At 42.1% G+C, this 16,148-nt stretch overlaps 2 protein-coding genes across 8 annotated transcripts in view; one reads left to right on the plus strand and one right to left on the minus strand.

Moving 5' to 3' along the window:
• TASL (TLR adaptor interacting with endolysosomal SLC15A4) overlaps window positions 1–14,570 on the minus strand; it is a 301,857-nt gene extending 287,287 nt beyond the window's left edge. For 2 of the 4 annotated variants that reach the window (XM_037820988.1, XM_037820989.1), the window contains exons 1-2: window positions 14,332–14,570; window positions 12,575–12,776 (exon numbers count right to left, since the gene is read on the minus strand). The gene's annotated coding sequence lies outside the window, so the exon portion shown is untranslated. Of the gene's footprint in view, window positions 1–12,574; window positions 12,884–14,331 lie in introns of those variants that run through there. The other 2 variants (XM_037820993.1, XM_037820992.1) reach the window with 2 other exon arrangements.
• Window positions 14,571–14,810: 240 nt separating this feature from the next.
• Window positions 14,811–16,148, plus strand: part of LOC119523529 (glycerol kinase) — a 74,637-nt gene continuing 73,299 nt past the window's right edge. For 3 of the 4 annotated variants that reach the window (XM_037822332.1, XM_037822334.1, XM_037822333.1), the window contains exon 1: window positions 14,811–15,052. In XM_037822332.1, the coding sequence (XP_037678260.1) occupies window positions 14,975–15,052 (78 nt within the window). In that variant the 5' untranslated portion in view covers window positions 14,811–14,974. The remainder of the gene's footprint in view (window positions 15,053–16,148) is intronic. The other variant, XM_037822336.1, reaches the window with a different exon arrangement.

Genomic DNA, 16,148 nt, shown 5'->3' on the forward strand with positions numbered 1-16,148 from the left:
ATATGTAATTTATGCATTTAGATTATTCATTTACCAAGATCTAAGCATGAATACTTAATGTATTGCTCTTGATAACACAATTTGTAAATAACACCAGGGCCTGTGCACATGCCGCTGGCTCTGCTGTTATGACTTTTGTCCTCGACCCTGAGGATTCTGACTCTAAAAGGCTGGTTAAAGTTCTCATCTTGGAGGCCCCAATAGCACTCATGTTTACTTCTGTTTAGCCCTTACAACATACTGTAATTCCCGTTTACCTGTCTGCCTCCCCCTCTAGAATTGGAGTCTTTTGAAGGCAAGAATTCTGAGGTTATACACATTAGTAAGATTATCAGAAAAATGTACACTGCCCCAGAGATAACTAATACAAAGGGACAGAGGAGGGAAAGAATGGATAGAACAAGTACCATCCATTGATGATACAAGGCAGACTGTGAGATGCACAATGGGGGATAAAGTAGGAACAGATCATATTTGCTTAGGGAATCCACTTCACAGAAGAAGTAGAATTGCAGATAGGCCTTGAGGGGTGAGAATAATTTGATAAGCAGAAACTGGAAACATAGCGTCCTAGTTGGAGGATATGGCACAGTCAAAGACACAAAATAGGTAAACAGCAGGAAGTCTGGGGAAATGGAAAGCACTCTCATTGGCAGTGGGTAAAGTACAGACAGGGAAGTTGTGGAAGATGAAGCTAGAAAGGTAAACAGGTGCTTACTCTGAATTCAGACATGAGGAAGTTTAAAGAGTTCACAGTGCTGCTTGGCCTGTGACTATTTCCTCCCCTAAATACTCAGAGTGAACTCCTTCCCTATTTCTCCTAACACTTACAGTCAGGCCATGACATCCTTTCCTCCATTATTAACTAGCTTGCATCAAGAGCCTCTCCTGGTACTATCAAAGTAAACCCCCGCCCATAATTCACTTTTTTTTTAATTTTTAGTGCAATTATATTGAGATATATTTACACAGCATAGAAACAATCTGAAGCATACAATCACTGGCTCACAGTATCATCATATAGTTGTGCATACATTCTCACCATCAAATTTAGAATTTTCATTACTACAGAAAAGAAATAAAAATAAAAAAGAATACCCTAATTCTCCCATAATCCTTATCTCCTATCATTGACCCATACTATTAGTGTGGTACGTTACTGTTGATGAAAGAGTATTAAAATATTACTGTTAACTTTAGTCAACAGGTACATTTTTTCCCATATACCCGTCTTTTATTAACTCCTTGTAATAGTGTCATACATTTGCTCTAGTTCATAAAAGAATTTTTTTCATAATTCTCTTTTATTCATTCTTCCACCTACCACCAGTTCCACCTACCCACTTACTGGATCTTCTGACTCTGTGACTCCAATTTCTACTCCTTAAATAATCAGGATCTACCAGACCCATATGCATACACCTACTCCAAATTTTACTTTTAAAAACCTAGTTATATGATTTTTAAAATGATCCACACATGACAAATCCAATAAACAGATAAAGTGGAACATGATGAATTGCCAACTGAATTATTCAGACAACAAGTGGTATGTGGGGGGTAAGGGGTGGGGCAGAGGGGTTACAAAAAAGAAATAGCACTGTGAGCTAGCAAGATTAGTCCATGCTGGTTTTTTGTTTTTTTGTTTTTTGTTTTTTTTTTTCTTTTCTGGCAGGCCAAGGACCTTCAATAATCTCATGTTTCTGGCCTTGGCCAAGCGTGACCAAAGCAGACCTTCTGTGATCTGAAGTAGTCTTGCCCTCTTATCCTTGGGCCAGTGTTTGCCAGTCATGTTGACACCTTACCTTTAACCTCTACTATGTTGACCTGGCATATGACTATATATCTGCATTGATTTCCTGATATGTACAGCAGTTTTCTCATTCCATGGAGTACAGCTCTGCCTGAACCACCAGCTACTTGGCTGGCCCTTCTCCACTGTGGGGCCACATCCATGGCCTAGATATTGCTGCTATGGTATCATATCGGATCTCCCAGAATAGCAGTACTGACCCAGAACAAACCCATATGTACAATGTCCCTTTAAACCCTTTCATTTTGACTGCTGACAATCTTAGAAGTCATTCCTATGGACAAGCTAGTTCCCTTAGCCCCTGGAGCCATCTCTTCCATTTCTCTGTGATTAGTCACCACCACTACCATCTCTCATGGTTCAAAGATGAGCATTATCAAGACATGAAAAGGGGAAGATGCAATAGGTTGCTTTACTGGCCCCAGTTCTTCATCCTTACCTGCCTCCAGACACCTGCTATGGTCTCATCATAGGTGGAGTGAATTTCCCTGCCCCTTGACTTTGGGGTTGCCATATAACTTATTTTGGTGAATGATATATAAGTGGAGGTGTCAGTGTGACAATTTCAAGCCTCAGTCTTAACAGGCCTTGCACATTTCCACTTGTTCCCTTGCACTTGTGCCATCATCATGAGAGGAGCATGCCCTAGCTAGCTCACTGGTCCAAGGAAGAAGAAAACACATATGGCACATAGCCAGCCTACCAAATTCAGAACCTGCAATGAGAAAAAGGGCCACCCCAGCTGCCACAGCCTGAAGCAGTGACACCTAGCTGAGCTCAAACTAAATCAGCAGGGCTCCAGCCAACCAGCAGATAAAGTCTTCTTGCGTACCCCATCTGTCCCATGCCACCACTGCTAACTAGATCAGGGATGGTCACTTGACTAAAGGGAAGCTCATCCATAGGCAATAGGCAAATGAGTTGAGCCAATGAGATCAGTAAGGGATGGAGTCTTCTAGACTTCGGAACTGAAATGTCATTTTCAGCCCTGTGAAATGTGATGAATTAATAAAGCTGGTCTTCGGAGTGAAGTAGGGAAAGAACAAATGTTGACAGAGTTTTAGAAAAGAGTCTCAGAGAGAGAAAGAAAAAAAAAAGATGGAGAAAGTAGACTCAGTTCTCAGAGACTTCTCAGCACCAGCAAACATGAAGCTTGGCTGACCCACATGTTTAGTATCTAAGAAGTTGTCTGTTTTTCATCAAAACTGTACTTTACCTCCCACTCAGCACACACATATGCACATACACACACACAAACTTTTTTTTTACTTAAATGGATTTTGTTACTTACAACTGAAGAATTAGAATGAGATTGCTTCTACAATGGAAGAAGAGGAAAGAAGTGTAATTGGTATTTTCTCACACAGTAGAAGACAGAACTGAGGGTGCACATGGCATTGTGTATCACTTAGCTTTTGCTGCTTAACAAACCATCTTGATATTTAGGGGCTTAAAACAACAAAATATATTTAGCTCCAAATTCTATGGATTGTCTGTGATAGCTGAGACATTTGTGAAGTTTGTGATGGCTCTTTTAGTCTAGGTTAACTGGGCTGAGGCTGGATGATCTAGGATGGCCTTACTCACAGGTCCAATGGTTGTCAGGCTGGTTTTTCTAGTAGGGCCTCAGAGAAGATGCCTTGTCAATCTCTGCTCCATGTGATATTTCATTCTCTAATAGGCTAGCCTAGGCTTTTCTCACAGGGTGATTTGAAAATTCCCAAAAGAACAGCAAGGGAAGGCTAGCTCCCATGAACAAGTTCATTTTAAGTCTCTGTTTATGTTATATTTATTATTGTCCCCTTAGCCAAAGCAAGTCACCTGTCAAGTGCAGATTCAGGGTGGATAGGGAATATGCAAGAGTACGGATCCAGGAAGGAGTGAACTATTAATAGTGAAGGAAACCATTACTGCAACAATATAACACAGACTACAATTGACAGGGAGAGAGGAAGGAATACTGCTAAAGAAAGGGAGTAAACGCAAAGGAGAGGCTAAACCTACTTATAATTGTGCCTAAGAGTCACCTCAAGAGAACCTTTTTTGTTACTCAGATGTGGCCTCTCTCTCTAAGCCAACTCTGCAAATGGACTCACAGCCCTCCCCGCTACGTGGGTCATGACTCCCAGGGGTGTAAATCTCCCTGGCAATGTGGGATATGACTCCCAGGGATGAGTCTGGATCCGGCATTGTGGGATTGAGAAAGCCTTCTTGACCAAAGAGGGGAAGAGAAATGAAACAAAGTAAAGTTACAGGGGCTGAGAGATTTCAAATGGAGTCAAGAGGTCATTCTGGAGGTTATTCTTATGCATTATATGGATACCCATTTTTAGTTTTTAGTGTATTAGAATAACTAGAAGGAAATACCTGAAACTGTTGAACAGCAACCCAGTATCCTTGATTCTTGAAGATGATTGTACAACTATATAGCTTATACAGTGTGACTGTGTGATTGTGAAAACCTTGTGGCTCACACTCCCTTTACCCAGTGTATGGACAGATGAGTAGAAAAATGGGGACAAAAAAAGTAAATGAATAATAGGGGGGATGAGGGGGATGGGTTGTTTTGGGTGTTCTTTTCTACTTTCATTTTTATTCTTATTTTTATTTTTTTTTTGAGTAATGTAAATGTTCAAAAATTGCGGTGATGAATGCACAACTATAGGATGATACCGTGAACAACTGATTGTACACTTTGGATGATTGTATGGTATGTGGCTATATCACAATAAAATTGCAAGGAAAGAAAATAAAGTCTCTAGAAATGGCAGAAGAAAGGAAGGAAGGAAGGAAGGAAGCAAGAAAGCAAGAAAGGAAGGAAGGGAGGGAGGGGAGTAAGGCCAAAAGCCAGGGTAGTAGTTTTTAAAGAGAATGAGTCTAAGAAAACCTCCAGTTTACCATAACTTGATATTACATCCCTTTGGAAGAGTAAAAGAATTGAACTGAGCGACTTGTGATTGTAAAGCCTTAGAAACTATGGTCTAAACTGTTATGAAAATATGCAATAATTATCTCTAGTCATTTTAATCTCATTGGAATACACAATCTGTCTTTCTTCCTTTAGGAAAAAAGTCAAGACATAGTAAGAGTAAAAGGGGAAAATATCAAGAGAATGAAAACAAGATCGTTCCTGAACACAAGCCACATAACAACCTCTCTTACACTCAGTGGCAGAGAGCTCCCAACTGATAAACATAAGGAGAAAAACTATTCTGCTATAAAACACTTCACCAGGGAGTATTACAGAAAGCACCAAACCCTTACTTGAAATGGGGCTTGCTTCTTTAAGCTTCATAACCATATGGCTGTGAATCATAAATTAAGAGTCATCACTGTCCCCAATTTCTAAACACATATGCCAGTCTGGGTGTCCATGTGAATACAGTACTGGTAGACTAGAGATCTCCAATAGTCAAAGCAATATGGGCTCTGCCACCTGTGAAATATGCAGGCATTCCAAAGCGTGTAGTTTGGCATAGACAGATACCACATTAAAGCAAGTTCTCATTAACAGGCAGCAGTATCATATCACCCCATCCGGAAGAAAAGGGAGTTGTGAGAGGAAAGTCATACAAACTTATGGTTTCCACATTGTACAAATAAAATACTCATTTACAAACAGAGGCTATTTCCCCTTTAACCAGGTTCCTCTTACTATGTTGCCTAATTGCAAACCACCCATTGTGACATCACCACCATTTCCAGGCAGTCATACACAAACTACGCAAGAGAACATTTCCACTTGTAGACTAAAGTGTCATTAAGCAGCAATTAGGGGAACAGATAATGAAAAAGAGTAAAGTTAAGGTATATTTGAAGTTTAAATACAAAGTGTACTTGAAACTGTCCTAAATAGCAGAGATTTGGGGACTGTTCTAGTTTGCTAATGCTGCCAGAATGCAAAACACCAGAGACAGATTGGCTTTTATAAAAGGGGGTTTATTTGTTTACACAGTTACAGTCTTAAGGCAACAAAGTGTCCAAGGTAAGTCATCAACAATCAGGTACCTTCACTGGAGGATGGCCAATGGTGTCCGGAAAACCTCTGTTAGCTGGGAAGGCACGTGGCCGGCGTCTGCTCCAAAGTTCTGGTTTCAAAATGGCTTTCTCTCAGGACATTCCTCTCTAGGCTACAGTTCCTCAAACATGTCACTCTTAGTTGCACTTGGGGTGTTTGTCCTCTCTTAGCTTCTCCAGAGCAAGAGTCTGCTTTCAACGGCTGTCTTCAAACTGTCTCTCATCTGCAGCTCCTGTGCTTTCTTCAAAGTGTCCCTCTTGGCTGTAGCTCCTTGTTTTAGTTTGCTAATGCTGCGGAATGCAAAACTCTTCCAGATTACAACAACACATTCACCATTTTTTATAAAAAGGGGGTTTATTTGGCTATACAGTTACAGTCTTAAGGCCATAAAGTGTCCAAGGTAACACATGAGTAATCGAGTACCTTCACTGGAGGATGGCCGATGGCGTCCGGAAAACCTCTGTTAGTTGGGAAGGCACGTGGCTGGCGTCTGCTCCAAAGTTCTGGTTTCAAAATGGCTTTCTCCCAGGACATTCCTCTCTAGCAAGCTTGCTCTTCTTCAAAATGTCACTCACAGCTGCACTCCCTGTTCAGTCTCTTTGAGTCAGCATGTTTTATATGGCTCCACTGATCAAGGCCCACCCTGAATGGGTGGGGTCACACTTCCATGGGAGTATCCCACCAAAGTCACCACCCACAGCTGGGTGGGGCACATTCCAAGCAAATCTAACCAGCACCAAAACGTCTGTCCCACAAGACCACAAAGATAATGGCATTTGGGGGACACAATACATTCAAACCGGCACACTCCTCTTCAAAATGTCACTCACAGCTGCACTGACTTGCCTCTGCCCATTTATACGGTTCCACTGATCAAGGCCCACCCTAAATGGGTGGGGCCATGCCTCCATGGAAATTATCTCATCAGAGTTATCACCTACAGTTGGGTGGGGTGCATTTCCAAAGAAACACTCAAAGAAATCTAATCAAAACTGATAACATCTGCCCACACAAGATTACATCAAAGATAACGGCATTTGGGGGACACAATACATTCAAACTGGCACAGGGACCAACTGTTTAAAAAGAAGCAAATTCTATTGTCTCTCAAGTTAGTGATTTCATGTTGAGCCAACTGCTTACAGAATATAAAAAATGTACTTAGTTTTAAAAATATTAAATTAATAAAAATTATTTAATAACAATAAAAACAATTCTAATAAAATTAATTTTAACATATTATTTAAGGAAACATACCAGTGCAAGCAATGTGGTCAACAATCAGGGATGTCAAGACTAGGGAATTGGAGTGGCAATAGGCGGGAAAGAGTGGTGATTTCTCAACTGAGGTAATGAACACCCAGGAAAGTGTTGTCAGCTGAGAAGGATGAGAAAGGAGACAAAACCACTTAAACCTATCTAAAGTATCTCTACAGTAACCCCTCAGTCTCTAAAATAGAGAAAGATGACAGAGATGAAGACTTAGGATTTGTGTACAATGATGAGGGATGGAGCTTTGGAAGAATGGAGTACAGAAGAAGAGCTCCATGAAATAAAAAGTCACCATTTTTTCAGTGATGGTTCAATTATTTATACATTTCACATTTATATGTATACAATATCTTTGCAAAGAGTGCTGTTGTTTCATTGTAAGTTGGCTTGTAGTTTGAGTGCTTTTTTTCAAGAATAGTGATAAATTCATGACAAGACACTCATATGCATCTCATCATGTGGTGACCAATGTCAAGTATTTGAGTGACCTTTGGACAAGTTACCCAGATTCTTGACTTTACTATCTTCATCTTTAGTAAGGGCAGTTGAGCCAGACAATCTGGAAAGTTCTTTCTAATCCTTTAATTAATAAAAATGAAACCCATATGTTCCTTCACAGAGCAGAAATGCCCCCCCAAAGGCAAATGTGATCTCAATGAAATGTTTCCCATTAAAATAACAACAGTGTACTTCAATTAAGACCATCAGTTCCTCTTTCCATACATGCCATTACTGTGTAATAACTGATACATTTTGCATCCAATGTTTTACCCACTCAAGTTTAAATATGGAGCCTAAACAGATAAAATATAAAATTATTTTTTCTTTTTAACAGCACATTTGCTTAAGGTGCCAGCAAATGAATGACTACAGTCTCATTGGGATTAGTAAATTCATTCATTCATCCATTCAACATATATCTTGTGCCTCCTATGTGACTTGTCATAGAAAGTACTAAATATATATATATTTATTTGTATAATATGAACATGCAAATGGAAAAAGTACTTGAAAAATCAGTACCCTACAATTTTTTTTCTATTGATCCATTTTCTGAACACTTGAGTGTGGGTTGTATACATCATTCTCATTGAACACTTAATACTGCTATGTACATTTCCTAAGAACAAGGATATCACTTATGTAACCACTTTTAGTGCAGTTATCAAGTTCAATAAATTTAACATTAATATAAAGCTTACAGTCTATATTTCTATTTTTTATATGTTCCAATAATGTCATCATTGTCCTCCCTAGTTAGATCCTGTGCCGGTTTGGATGTATTATGTTCCCCTGTTCTGGCTTGCTAATGATGCCAGAATGCAAAACATGGATTGGCTTTTATAAAAGGGGGTTTATCTGGTTACACAGTTAGAGTCTTAAGGCCATAAAGTGTTCAAGGTGACACATCAGCAATTGGGTACCTTCACTGGAGGATGGCCAATGGTGTCTGGAAAACCTCTGTTAGCTGAGAAGGCACGTGGCTGGCGTCTGCTCCAAAATTCTGGTTTCAAAATGGCTTTCTTTCTCCCAGGACGTTCCTCTCTAGGATGCAGTTCCTCAAAAATGTCATTCTCAGTTGCTCTTGGGGCGTTTGTCCTCTCTTAGCTTCTCCGGAGCAAAAGTCTGCTTTCAATGGCCATCTTCAAACTGTCTCTCATCTGCAGCTACTCTCTCAGCTTCTGTGCATTTTTCAAAATGTCCCTCTGTCTGAGCTTATATAGTGCTCCAGTAAACTCATCAAGGCCCATGCTGAATGGGCGGGACCACACCTCCACAGAAACTATCCAATCAGAGTCATCACCCACAGTTGGGTGGGGCACATCTCCACAGAAACACTCAAAGAATTGCAATCTAATCAACACTGATGTGTCTGCCCACACAAGATTACATCAAAGATAATGGCGTTTGGGGGACATAATATATTCAAACCGGCACACCCCCAAGACACCATGTTCTTTGATGCAATCTTGTGGGGGCAGATGTATTAATGTTGATTACATTGGAATTCTTTGATTGAGTGTTTCCATGGAGATGTGACTCAATCAATTGTAGGTGATAACTCTGATTAGATAATTTCCATGGAGGTGTGGCCCTGCCCATTCAGGGTGGGTGTTAATTGGATCACAGAGCAACTAAGAGTGACATTTTGAAGAGGAGCTGCAGCTGAGAGACACATTTTGAAGACGGCCGTTGGAAGATGACACTGCCATTTTGGAGAAAGCCATTTTGAAACCAGAACTCTGGAGCAGATGCCAGCCACGTGCCTTCCCAGCTAACAAAGGTTTTCCAGATGCCAATGGCCTTTCTTCAATGCCTTACCTTGGATACTTTATGGCCTTACAATGGTAACTTTGTAACCAAATAAACCCCCTTTATAAAAGCCAATCCATTTCTGGTATTTTGCATGACGGTAGCATTAGCAAACTGGAACAGATTTCATCCAGGATTATTTATTGCATTTAAATGTCATTGTCTCTTTAGTTGCTTTTTCTTTCTTTTCTTTCTCTTTCTCTTTCTCTCTTTTTCTTTCTTTTTCTTTCTTCCTTCCTTCCTCCTGTCCTTCCTCCTTTCCTTCTTTCCTTTCCTTCTTTCCTCCCATTTCTTCCTTTCTTTCCTCCCCTTTCTTCCTTTCTTCCTTTCCTTTCCTTCCCACTCTTTCCTTCCCTCCCTTTACTGGTTTCCCCTCCCCTCCCCTCCCCTCAAACACTCCCAAGCATACCATTCAATTGGATTATTCACATTCACAATATTGCAGTACCCTCGCCATGTTCCATTACTAAACTTTCCCAATTCTCCAAACAGAAACCCTACAACCAGTATGCATTAACTCCCCATTCCTCTACCCCCTGCTAATGGCAACCTGTATTCTTAATTTCTGTCTGTACGAGCTTGCATATTTTCTTCATTATTATTGTGGAGCTGAAATTTAACATCCTAAATCTGTAACAGTCTCCTTTGCTCTGGCACCAACTTCAATGATATGTGCCAACTATGTTCCTATACCCCTCTGTCCCCCACCTTTATATAATTCTTGTCACAAATTATATTTTTATACATTATGAGTCCGAAATGACTGATTTTTCATTACATTTTATGCACTTCCAGATCTTGCAGGAAGTAAAAAGTGGAGTTACAAACCAGAAATACAGTAGTACTGACATTTATATTTATCTCTGTCATTACCCTCACTGGAGAGCTTTATTTCTTCATGTGACTTCCATCTATTGTCTATTGCCCTTTCCTTTCAACCTGCAGAATTCTCTTTAGCATCTCTTATAGGACTGGTCTAGTGGTGATGAACTCCCTCAGCTTTTGTTTATCTGGGACTTTCTTAATCTCTCCATTTTTAAAAAAATTAAATTTTATTGAGATATATTCACATACCATACAATCATCCAAAGTGTACAATCAATTGTTCACAGTACCATCATATAGTTGTGCATTCATTACCCCAATCTATTTTTTGAACATTTTCCTTGTACCAGAAAAAGTGAAAATAAGAATAAAAAATAAAAGTAAAAAAGAACACCCAAATCATCCCCCCCACCCTATTTTTCATTTAGTTTTTGTCTCCATTTTTCTACTCATCCATCCATACACTGGATAAAGGGAGTGTGAGCCACAAGGCTTTCACAATCACAGTCACCCCTTGTAAGCTACATACAATTTTAAATGTAAGGCAGAAAGTGAACATAACAGTGGTTATTAATGCTTCATTTTGATCAGAACCCATATTTTTTTTACTTCTCTCTATATAGTAGCAAATGATAGAAAATGAAAATACATCTTTGTCTCTCTCCTATTAGCCACTGGAGGCTTCATTCATTCACTCAACAATCAATTACAGAATACCCACTATCATCCAAGTATTATGCCAGACCCCAGGGATAGATATTATCAGGACAAAATCCTTGGCATCAAGGAGCCTAGCTCGTTGCCTTTGGGGGGTTGCAGTAGAGGAAATTAACAAGTAAGGGGAGAGCGTGGCAGGAATCTGCATCTTAACCAGCAAGCTATATGATTCTGAAGCAGACTAATGTTTGACAACCTCTGCCATAAGTCTTGATCCACTAATACTCTACACGTTTTACTTGATTGCTAGCAGATACCTAGGATTTGGGAGAAAAGGGCATTAACGTGACTCATAAGACTGACTTATTTTACCTCACAGTTTTGCTGCAGTTTTGTCAAACTTTGTGGGGGGGGGGGAGGTCCAGGATACCCAAAGCTCAGTGGTTCTCAAAGTGTGTTCCCCAGACCAGCAGTTTCAGCATCATTCAAGAACTTGTTAAAAATGCAAATTCTCTGCTCTCACCAACTAAACAATAAACTCAGATTGGGACCCATCAACGTAGGTTTTAAGAAGTCCTCCAGATGGTTCTGATGCAGATGAAGTTTGAGAATCACTGCCATAGCCAAACCCTGTTACAACTGCAACTGTGCATAAACTGATACTAATTATAGATAGATACACTGAGATTACTAACATGCATGGGAGTGGATTCTCCAGTTTGGGAGTGGGGCAGGGGAGGAGGCTCCCACTTTGACTGTTTTAATCCACTATATTTAAATTCCTAATCTGTCTCAAGCTCCCCCTATTGCTGTCTTGTGCAAATCACTTTATCTTATCTGTCTAAATCATCCTAGTCCCATAAAATAAAGGAGTGTCCTTGCTATCTATTGTAATCCTTTCCATCACCTACTTTCCATGTTATGTTTTTCATATCTATATCCAAGCAATCAATAGAATAGCAAGGGGGATTAAGGGAAGGCTAGCTTTCCAAATACACTAGCCTCAGAAAAATAAAGTGCTACTTCTCTGGCAAATATTAGAAGAATGAGAAGCACTACTGGGAAGAAAAAAAGATTCTCTAGGGAAATGTAGGCTTTCTGTTTATATAAGTCATGTATAAGTTAACAAAGAACAAGAAAGTGAAACACCTAGAGCCTCTCAAAGGGGGAGAGTCTCAGAAATCATCACAGGGAGCTTTATATGACTTAAGCAACTTAAACGATTTGAATTAAGGACCTTGGTCTTCACCTCTGGGTTTCTCTGGTGGGAACAGACATGCCAGTGAGATTGCATTTTGCCTTTCAGTATTAACCAGGCTACTTGTAGAGCGCTTTCACAGGCATTACATCATTTAAGTCTCACATTAACCCATCCAGATTGGTGACATTTTCCCTATATTTACAAATGAGCAAAAGGAAGCCATGGGAGGAAGTGAGTTACTCAAGGTCAAGAAGATCAAGTGCTGAATGGCAGGGCCAAGATCAGACTCAGGTCCTTAGCTTTCCAGTCCAGTGTTTTTCCCATGACTTTGTCTTGAGATCTGGGGTGGGTGGCAGGGAGATCAATGTGGACCAGCATCCAGGTTTCTCAATGGCAGGACACTTAAATTTTTTTTCTGGAGATTTTGAACACTGCTACAGATCTTATCTACTTTCTTCCTTTAGATCACACCTACCTTTTTCCTTCTCATCCATTTTCCTTTATGATTTCCCTCAGCTGTCCTTCTCTCAGACTGCAGTAAGAGGGAAGCAGGCTTCATGTCAGGAGACTGAAATTCTAGTCCTCTTCAGCTACAGAAGGCTGGATGGCCTCAGACAAGTCACTTGTGTTCTCTGGGCATCAGATGTCTTGTTACTTCCAATTCTGTCATTGATAGTCTGAACAATGGAATCGGAATATCTACTGGTTAATTTTTCCATTTATATAGATTTGAGTTTTCAGACTGCAGTTGGAGGCTTGAAAGGGTGGGAAAGGGCAGGCAAAAGATGGCAATTCCAAAAGGATAAGATAAGATAGGCAAATGAGAGCATGGAGTAGATATTTGGGGAGTTGACACAGGGTGAGCTTAACTCTTCCATTTATAACCTTCCCTGGTCTCTAAGAGGGAACTTAGATGTGTATGACTCCTGAAAGCTGAAATTATATTTTGGTTTTTCAGTTTTCTTCTGGTGAAAGGAATGAGAATGTGGAATACAAACTATTGTGGGAAGCACAAGATCAAAAATTTAAGAACCTCTCATGTGTGTCTAACCCTACTGATTCCAAAATATTTGGATTTTGATCCCACCAAGCTGCTAAACAAATAATTTGCTGTCCAGTTAGAATCCAAGTAAAAAATGTGTGAAAGTTCAAACATGGTCAAGTACTTTGTATAATGGATCCATGTGGTAGATTGTCAGCTTTCTTTTTATTGCCTTCTAGAGTCAAGAAATCCTAATCTATGTCATTCTTACAATTAATTTCTTTCGCAGTTTTTAGAGGCAAGTTGACCCAATTCCTTTACATTTGCCTACATATATGCCTGTTTGCCTCTTCCTCTTCCAGGAAATTCAGAAATATTGATTCATCTGCACTCGTACCTAAACCAAGCCAGTTATCAACAATTATCAGATTCAGCATCTCCATAGACAGGTCACACTGGGAATACCAGAATCTGATTTCCAGACAAAGCACAGGAAAATTTGCTTTCAGAACAAGTGTGGTAAAACTATAAACACATAGATGGACAAGTGAAGCGGTGCAGAATAAAGCAGAGGGGGGGCACCAAAAAATGATATTCCAGAATACTAAAATAGAGACTGGGAGAAAGGGATGGAAGGAAATGAGAGGGTGGGAATAGTAGAGTGCTTATGAAGTTGATAGCATAGTGGTTTATGAAACCAATTTAGTGATTTCCAACCAACATTTTTTTAAAAATGATATGCAACAGAATAAAAATACAGAATGCATAGCATGGAAAGATAAATACTGTTTTGGAAAAAAATATGTATACATGCCCCGGGTTGTTTTGTGAACTATTTCTCACTGTGGGGTCTTGGCCCAAATTTTGAAAGCCGCTAGAACACAGGACCCAAAAGTAGCCTGACAAGGTAAATTCAAGGTCAAGTGAGAGAGTCTCTTTTCTCTCCCTCTGCCTTCCAAAGAAATTAATGGAGGAAGAGGAAATGGCGTGTGAGGGAAAAAGAGACCAGAGCTAGGTCAATCGAGGAACAAGGGCGCATCAGATAGCGAAGTGCCGGGCGCCTCCGCCCTGATGGTCAACTGAGGGAACTGGAGAGACTTGATTTTGAGCCCTTCCCTTAAATTCCAGTAAACCGAAAGAACTTCCGCATGCCTCATCCCTGAAAAGCCTACAAAGGAGAGGGATTTGGGTCGCTCCAGGAGGTGACACCACAGAGGGTCAGTTTCAGTAATAGAGATTATTATCATTACCATGGGCGAGGTGGGCGGGGCGTAGCAAGCGCGGGAAGGCCAGGTCTGTCCACACAGCAACTCACACCGTGCTCTACACAGCCCACCGGAGGGAACAAGCAGTTCTGCACTTCGGGACTCTTCCGCCGGCGCCAGCCCGAAGGGCGCGGGCGGGGGTGTGCCGTTTCCGCGGGCCAGCGGGCGCTCCCCGCCAATGGGCAACCCCGCCCCCGCCGCTGCCACTGCCCCTGCCTCAGGCTGGCCGCCGGGTTCCCGGCACCCCCACTGCCACCGCCACCACGTGACCTGCCGCGTGGGCCACGCCCTCCACCGCGCCTAGACCCCGCCCCCATGACGTCTGCTTGCCCTCTGATTGTCGGAATGTTCACCTCTTTCCGCAGTCGCTAATTGGTCGGCTGGGAGGACAGCGCCCCCACCCCCAGACACGCCTCCGCTGCTGTGGGGAACGCGGTTGGGGGCGCGGCCTGGGCCGGGGAGGCGGGGTGAGACGGCGCCGCGCGGGTAAAGGGGCCGCCTCGAGCGTGGTCCCTGCTTTCTGCGGTCCGCGCCGCCTCGCTCTTCTGACTCGTCGTCGCCCCTCCCCCGCTCGTCGCCGTCACCCGGGAAACGGGCCGCGATCGCCGGCCGACCCGAAGCTGGTTTCATGGCAGCCGCGAAGAAAGCAGTTTTGGGGCCGTTGGTAGGGGCGGTGGACCAAGGCACCAGTTCCACGCGCTTTTTGGTGAGCCCGGGGTGACATCTGAGGAGGCGCCGAACCGGGACGGGAGTCGGGGGACGGGAGGTTGGGTGCCGCGTCCCCGTCCCACGCCTCCCCTGGCTCCGGCCGCTGGGCGAGGGAAGGAGGCCGCGGCTCCGGAGCTGGATCTGCCACGCTGGGGTTGTCCTGTCTAGCCTTGGGGTCCTCAACCTCTCGAGACCCCCGCGACCGAGCTGAGCAGCCCCGTCCTTGGTGGTGGACGGTCAGCTAATAGGGGGAGACTCCGCCGTCAAAGGGAGCTAGGACTCGCTGAGCATCCGCGCCGAGCGGCCCGCCTGCGGCCAGGGACAGGTGGCAACATTGACCGCTACTGCGGTCTTCCCCAGGAACATTTGGCTTGCGGGGCGCAGGACGACCTTGGCTGGGGCGAAAGCTGTGTCACGGCTGTTAGCCTAACAGCGTCCTTTGGAGCAGTAGAACGAATAAAGTATTAGCGTGGTGATGCGTTGTCATCCACTCCCACAGAAATTACAAAAGGTAGAATACCAAAGGGGTTGGCAGAACAAATTAGGAAACAGTCACACCACACTGCTTTTGCCAGGATCTTTAGTTAGTTTCGAAGACTTGCACATTTCAGTTCTGGTCCCTTGCCCATTACAAATAGATGATTGTCCTCTCCACGCTTCACAGCGTCACTTAACAGGGAAATTTCTGTTTTCCGTTTTGTTTGCCATGTACGACAGCAGAGTTGTAACCATAACGGAGAGCTATTTAAATGTCCGTTAATTTGTTTTCTGCAATTAGGAAACTTGCTCTTACAGTGATGTAGCACTGAGTTCAGTAAGATAATTCAAAAATAGGTTAAATGAATGGTTGTTAAGAGCCCATGCTTTCAATGGACATTTAACTAATCTGGCAAATTGATGTAAATATTTAGTGCTTATTTAGCTTCTTCTCTATCTCAAATCATTTTTTCGTGCATTATGTATATGTTTATGTGTGCATACTGTATATTTACATGTGTATATATATATATATATTCAAAGTTCTGTTTGGTCACTTGACTAAAAATGGAATTTGTGCTTTGATCCTGACACGTGTCTGAGGTCAGAAACTTCCT

The sequence above is a fragment of the Choloepus didactylus genome, chromosome X, assembly GCF_015220235.1.
Source record: "Choloepus didactylus isolate mChoDid1 chromosome X, mChoDid1.pri, whole genome shotgun sequence".
Lineage (NCBI taxonomy): Eukaryota > Metazoa > Chordata > Mammalia > Pilosa > Megalonychidae > Choloepus > Choloepus didactylus.